Source organism: Aulonocara sp. 'chitande type north' Nkhata Bay, linkage group LG16 (assembly GCF_057382095.1).
Source record: "Aulonocara sp. 'chitande type north' Nkhata Bay isolate Kocher_YH1m ecotype deep benthic linkage group LG16, A_spYH_male_GT1.1, whole genome shotgun sequence".
Lineage (NCBI taxonomy): Eukaryota > Metazoa > Chordata > Actinopteri > Cichliformes > Cichlidae > Aulonocara > Aulonocara sp. 'chitande type north' Nkhata Bay.
The window spans coordinates 20,622,818-20,629,605 of NC_141359.1; the positions used below are offsets into that span (position 1 = coordinate 20,622,818).

The window sequence follows — 6,788 nt, forward strand, 5'->3', positions numbered from 1 at the left end:
TCATGGACTTTACAAGTTAATATTCCCCACTGACTCTATAAAAGTCACGTTTTCTGCAGTCACTCACCCAGTAATACTTCCATGATGGCTTTTAAGAACTTTGTCGAAACAAACAAACAAAATCACATTTATAATTTATTTCAAAACGTATACAGGTTTCTGGTTTAGTGTGAGCCCATTCATCCTAATGTCTCAGTCTCTTTGGTGGGCTTGGTGAAGGCATTCATTATTCAACTAGTGGTTTTCTTTTTGTTACTTTTTCATTAAACACAACACAAACAACATGTCAGTGTGTATATTTTGCACCAAATTTTGATTCCGGGTTCAAATCAGTCATTAAAATTCAGCTAAAGAAGAACATTTCTTTCAATCCCAAAAAGGTTACGTTAGGAGCGTAAAATTTATTCTCTTTTTACAACTGTTTGCATCGCTGACTGTTTTTAGCTTTCGAACAGCTTTTTGAAGGCTGAGCTGATCTCCTGGATCATGTCTGACGTGGTGGTGGACCTGCCGTGCCGCTGGAATGCTTGACTGTTGCACTGCCTGGTGAGCGAACAAGCACCAAATGCAGCAACCACTGAGGGATTCATACTATAGGGGAGGAAAGGGAAAGAAGAAGGGGAAAAAAAAGAGAGAATATACATCCAAATAAAGTGAACACGTACATTTCTCTGTGCAACATCACACTTTATGCATTCATTACATAGGAAAAGCCAAAAAAATCATCGTGAGAAGTGGTCAGAACGTTTGGTGATAATTTTTATACACTCTCAGCATGTAAATCAGTGCACTCTGTAGGTAATGTGTGTAAATATATTTTTTAAAAAAACTATTTTTTATCCATTGAGCCCTGAAAAGCTTGGCCTATACATTCATTCAAACATAGCACAAAAAGCAAAAATCATGCCTTCACCTTCTGATCATTCCTGCTGTGGAAGCAGCATGGGCCCAGTGTGCCAGCACTCCCATAGATCCAGAAAGGAGATCCCCCTGTCCACCGCATCGTCTCCCGCTGCCTTCTAAATTGCATGAGTACACTACAAACAGCAGCACACGACACAGCGTCACAAAAGGAGCTCCGAAGCATCTGAGAATAAACAGAGTGAACGATCAGCCGGAAGAAATTAAAGCACGTTCTGTTTGATGCCAACCTTTGCTGCCATCTGTGATGAAATCCTGCTCCCCCTTCAGCACCAAGGTGAGGTTGCCCATAGCTACACTGAGCTGCATGACGCTCCGCTGATAATCACTGCTGTCCATGGGCTCATGGTGCTAATGCACACAGACAACGTAAAAAGACACACATCAGCATAGAAGATCACATGTTATTTGCTGTCAACTAGTGAGTGGGACTGAAATGTGCCAAGAAACTTACCAATGCCTCATACAATCGAGTGAATTCCATGAAGTTAGGCGTAAGGATGCCCTTCTGGTACCCTTGGATAACAGATGGTTGCTGTGTAACCAGCCATAATCCATCCTGTTAAGAATGATCACACACACTATGTATGACTTAGCAAATGAAACACCTTCCGCTCCACATCTGGGACTTTATTTTATCAAGACTTACTGCATCAATGACTATGGGGATATCTCTTGCTTTCGACTTCTCAATGACCTCCTGAAATAGAGAGAGAGAGAGAGAGCACAGGGTCTGTCTTTAATAAGCCTTCCGTTGGGGTGGGGGGAAAAAAAGAAGTAGTAATTTATCAGCCACCAGTAACACTTGTGCTATAACAAGTGCTAGCAATAAGACTAGTCTGCCATGCTTATGCAGAAGTATCTAGCAGAGTAGCCGAGACTGTGTTAAGCGCAAGGAAGAATGAATGTGCTCCACGTGCCTTTGCTGTTTTCAATAATAAGTCTTCTCTTCCTAAGCCTGGTCCCACCACAAGTCCGTGTAGTCTTGGAAGCCATTTTTCTATTTCTTCCACTGCGTTAGGACTGTCCCTTCATTCACACACATACACACAGATTGTCAGACATGCTGGAATGCACAATTAATCCCAAATTTTCCAATTAGTTTGCAAGGAAAACACACACACACACACACACACACACACACAAAGTGAAGACTGATAACACTGTAACGGGTCTCTGAAGTGAGCAAACACAAATAGAAAGCAGTCGATGTTAATGTTTTCTGTAAGTGCCTCTTGTAGAGAAATGAGCCTTTTAACATTTTTTTGCTATAACAAGCTAATAATGGCTTTCTAAGAGCACACTGGCACAGGCTCACCAAACTGAAACGCAGTCATTAATGTTACTGTAAGGTTCCCAAGCCGCTCCAGCCACGACAAGTAAGCGTGAGCTGTGAAGGTTTGTACTGTCACACTGACAGAATACCCAGAATTATGACACTACCTGTTCATGATCTGACAAATGTCAGAAATTTAAATATTTAGGACAGTGATTACAGAATCATTGTGAGAAAGCAGCGTGTTAATTATAACACGCAACGTTTAATACAACGGAGTAGAGTGATGATAGTGAAATGCAGAATTTGGCTCCAAATAACATTACAACTCACAACAAAAAAAGAAGACGTGCGCAACTATTTATTTTGAAAATCGTATGCCTCGCCACAAAGCCTGGGTAAACTTTGATGTTTTTGCTTGCAATAACACACTGTGTAACATTTGTGAATGCATCCAAATTGTTTTGAAGGAAGGAAGGTTCAGGGCTGAAGCAATCAGCATCATGGGCTCATCCGGTTAGAATAAGAAAAAGCAGCCAGAATTATTCTCAGGGTTCTCTTTTTATTCTCAAATAAATAAGGCAAAGAAGGAAGGAAGGAAACAAAGACACACATGGACTGCTCTCTCTAAAAAGGACATAAAGTATGATTTAAGTAATTCAAAATGATACATAAACTCAGGAGACTCAAAGAGAAACTCACCTCAGCTGCCGCCCCATGTGGGAGTGAAGAAAGAGTGAGGGGTAGGTGAGTGCAGTCCTTATATACTGTGTGACATATAATGTGTGACAGGTGAGTGCAATTAAGGCCAAGCACCACACCCAATCAAAGGTGAGGAAAAGAAACAAGGTGCATCTGGTGAAGTGAATGTGCTAGAAGGTGAGCCTTTACAACACAAATACCAGTGCATAATGCTAATAAATACACACCATTGCACTCTCAATGATCCAACTGCTACCAGCTACTTCAAATCCTACAGAAAGATTATTATTGGCTCTGTACTTACAGAACTGGATGGACTATGAGCTCAGGGCTGTATGATTTGATTACAACTGCAGCATCTTTGGTGCAGAACACGTGAGACAAGTCAGCCCCCTGGAGATGAGAAAAAAAATGTATATACAATATACAATTAGAATTTTTTTTTTTAAAAATGAATGGACAAAATTGATAGTCAAGCTTTACTGCCTACCACTTTTAAAGCAGAGATGGCAGCAAAGTAAGGAGCTCCAGTGTAGCTTTAGAGATTAGAGATGAAGAGAAATTAGGGCAAATGTTCCACTGAATTTGTTTTTTTCTTTTAAATCATGCAGGAATCTTTTATGCAACATACTCTTGACATCCTCCAATGATCCCAATACGTCCATCTTGTCCCTTGTGTTTTTTGGATGTCAGCGGAGGGACTATGTTCTTTACCAGTGGCAGGATGTCATCCTCCATACCTCTGTGCGACGTGGAGCCCAAACCGTAGAAGCGCTCAAAAACTGAGGAGATAAACAAAGTGAGAGTGTTCAGCGTACGAGCTAGTTTCAAACCACTGTGGTCGACAACAAAAACACACTAACACGATCCAAAATAAGAATAATAACTGAGTGTGATCTTTCACGTTACAGCTAATCTGCCTTCAGGTTTCTCTCCACATCAAGGCTTCACGCGTAGCGCCGGAACTAAATACCTAACGCCTGAGGGTCTGCGCTCAGAAATGGATTCTGCTGTGTGAGAGAGTCTGTCTGGGGCGAAGGGCGTTTGGGATGACCGGAGTGGCCACGTGTATGCGACGGGGAGGTACTGGAAATGACCGGAGCGCGGCCAGGATTCGCCGTCTTGGACGGAGCGGATGCTGAGCCGGAGGAGGAGATGCTGGCGAACATCTGGCCAAGCATCTGAAGCATCTGCAGTTCCCGGGCATGCTCAGCTTCCCGGCGCCGGTCTTCTGCTTGCAAGCGCTGCTCCTCCATCCGGTAGAAGTTGTCCTCGGCTTGGGCGCTCTGCTCCAGGAACTGCTCCATCAGCTTCTCCATGGGGAAATTGGCGCGTCGCTTCCTGGGCCGTTTGGGCGCTCTGGCTGACAAACAGCTGGCCGACTGGCTGCTGTTAGGCGGCTTCGCACAAGTCCCTGAAGTGGAAAAGGGTGTGACATTATGTTAGCACACATACTCGAGTCACACTCGAGGCACTGAAACATGATAAAGCCACGAAAAAGTGATAGTGGATAAGGTTGGACTCACCATTACTCCCCACTGTCACTTTAACCGGAATGGGGATGGGAACAGTTGGGTATTCCAACTTGACTTCAGTCTCAGCGGGATAAGGACACTCCCCTGTGCTCTCAGAGTAAGCATCCTGAGCATCTTCCCCATCCTCCTCCGGGCCATCGACGGCCTCCTCTCCTCCCGCACCGCTGTCTATAAACTCCTGGGCGTCCAGACTCGGCCGGTTACTCAAAATCCTCTCCATGGTGTCATAAAACTTGCAGATCTTGTGATACTGCCCATTATTCCGCAGATTGCCCTCCTTCGCCAACAAGTACTGCCTCTTGAGGCTCTTGATCCGCACCCTACACTGCTCGGGCGTCCTTTCAAACCCCATGGCTCCCAGCCTCCGGGAGACGTCGCGGTACACGAAGCTGTTTCGGAAGTTTCCATCCAGCGCCGCCTGGATGTCCTGCTCTCCCCAGATGTTCAGCAGCGTCCTCGTCTCCACGTCCGACCAGAGGAAGCCCCGCGTTGTGTTCGCTTGCATAGCTGATCCAAAACAGGCCGTCTCCCGGCGTAACCTCCACCCCCGGGGAATAAGTTGATTGGAGATGTTGACACTGCGGATTATGACGGCCGTTTGCTCTGGGTCTCTGCGCTCAGCCGCATCAATGCCGCGGACCACCGTCAGCCCAAACAACGACAAACGGCCATTTCGCTAGCTCAGAAGGACCAGCCGGGGTAATAATTTTGGTCTTAAACTTGAAGATCATCACAACGTGTGCAGGTCAAACTATTTGTTAGCTAGCTAAAAGCCTAGCCTTCTGTGTTTATCTCATTCGTGTCGTCAAAATGCGTAGCTCTGGGATAAACCGACAGGAGATCGGCTACAAGAGCCGTTTTCAAGCGGTAACACTACATCGAGTAAATGTCCAAACTGACCTCTGATCAGTCCTTTGAGGTTAACTTCACCTTTCTCCGCCTGGTCCCCCGCCCCGCGAACGCATTTCTGCGGGGTCCTAGAGACCCACCTCACCTCAACAACGAGCCAAACTGTCAGCTGCTCGGCCAACACGGAGAGCACTGGACGACTCTAACGGCTCACCTAACGTTACAGTCTAAAGCTAAGTTTTAATGAAGTAAAACTTTGAGATAACGTCAGTCTTTTTTACCTTTCTCGTTTAAACAGGCCAAGGCGGCGATAAGCGACAGTGCAACTGGGATCGAGCAAAAAGCGAGCGCTTGAATCTGTTGAGGCATGCTCTCATTGTTTGTCTGACTGCAGTCACCCACTCTCGGAGCTTTATCACGGGCTGCACAGCCCTCTGTGGCACTCAGCTGTCCTTACCTAAACTTGAGCTGCGCTTCAACGCCGACAAGTGAACGCAAGTTAGCCTGATCATGAGGCGCCCTAAAACCCAGCGCAGTACTACAGGAAGCATGTGATGCCTTTAAAGGCTGCTCGGACACTCCTACATCCAAGTGGGCTGAGGGTGAAATCTGCTGTCGACGAGCCATCAAACCGGAAGCAGGTTTAAGCATGCGCTGCTTCAGCAGGGCCGGATTCTGAGACAACAAGCCCTCCTCCATAATAAAATGAAGCACACATCAAAATACACACAGAAGAGTAATAAGGTGCAGATGTTTTTAAGTTTATTTGCAGTTTTCATCTATTTGTGCTGATTTTAAGTTTTTTTCCAGCCATATTGCAAGTATAACCGTCTGTTTGCCTCTGTTTTTAGAAGTTTTGTATTTTTTAATACTCATTATTCAACCCCTCTGCCATAAAGAACTCTTCAGGAGGTCAGTCCTACTATGCACTATGAAAGTGTAGAGGTGGTAACAGGCGAACACACGTGAACTGTCAGGCACGAGATTCCATACACACATAATTTTAGAAGCATGTCAAAAAAATTATTTTACGTAGAAAGTGTAGCCTATTTTTATTTATCAAGTCTTCATTTCTAAACAAATATAATATCACCCTTAAAACTACAATTGAATTCATAGATTTAATGCATAAATTAAAATATTTTGTAACTGTAACTGTTTATCTAACTTTCTTCTAGTTATTGTTATATTTATTGTGAATAGATCACATGTTTCGATCGAAGCAGAAACATGATTGTTGAATATTTTTTACTTTCTTACAAATATCAGTCTACATTTTAGGCAGGCCATTGGCATAAAGTGAATGAATATTTATTTCTCAGCTAATAATTATAATCATCATCATCATCATCATCATCATCATGTTTTTGGTCCAGATTTTAAAGACCACATTGGCATTTTTTAGCCATTTGTCTCAGCCTGACAACAAAAAAAATATTTTTTAATCCTCCAAACTAACAGAAAAACACAATTAAGCGACACGTATACCACTAAGAGAGCGTAAA

The 6,788-nt window shown here is 44.0% G+C and overlaps 1 protein-coding gene across 2 annotated transcripts; it reads right to left on the reverse strand.

Moving 5' to 3' along the window:
• Positions 1 to 122: 122 nt before the first annotated feature.
• LOC147311405 (ATP-dependent (S)-NAD(P)H-hydrate dehydratase-like) lies at positions 123 to 5,783 on the reverse strand. Of its 2 annotated transcripts, XM_086266362.1 has the most exons (12): positions 5,567 to 5,783; positions 4,426 to 5,057; positions 3,873 to 4,313; positions 3,531 to 3,681; positions 3,390 to 3,435; positions 3,204 to 3,292; positions 1,842 to 1,950; positions 1,571 to 1,621; positions 1,376 to 1,480; positions 1,152 to 1,272; positions 914 to 1,037; positions 123 to 591 (listed from the first exon to the last, which is right to left on the reverse strand). In XM_086266362.1, exons 1-12 carry the CDS (start codon positions 5,650 to 5,652, stop codon positions 441 to 443), a joined length of 2,106 nt encoding a protein of 701 aa, XP_086122488.1. In that variant the 5' UTR covers positions 5,653 to 5,783; the 3' UTR covers positions 123 to 440. The 2 variants fall into 2 exon arrangements, with proteins under 2 accessions (XP_086122488.1, XP_086122487.1); XM_086266361.1 differs by lacking the exon at positions 5,567 to 5,783 and having other exon boundaries at positions 4,426 to 5,328.
• Positions 5,784 to 6,788: the final 1,005 nt, after the last annotated feature.

Excerpts from the sequence above, each read along its gene's own strand:
- LOC147311405 (XM_086266362.1), bottom strand. The coding sequence starts at position 5,652 with ATGCCTCAACAGATTCAAGCGCTCGCTTTTTGCTCGATCCCAGTTGCA. Across the intron at positions 3,436-3,530 it reads ATCATTGGAGGATGTCAAGA|CTACACTGGAGCTCCTTACT; the intron begins GTATGTTGCATA and ends TAATCTCTAAAG. Across the intron at positions 3,293-3,389 it reads CCATCTCTGCTTTAAAAGTG|GGGGCTGACTTGTCTCACGT; the intron begins GTAGGCAGTAAA and ends TCTCATCTCCAG.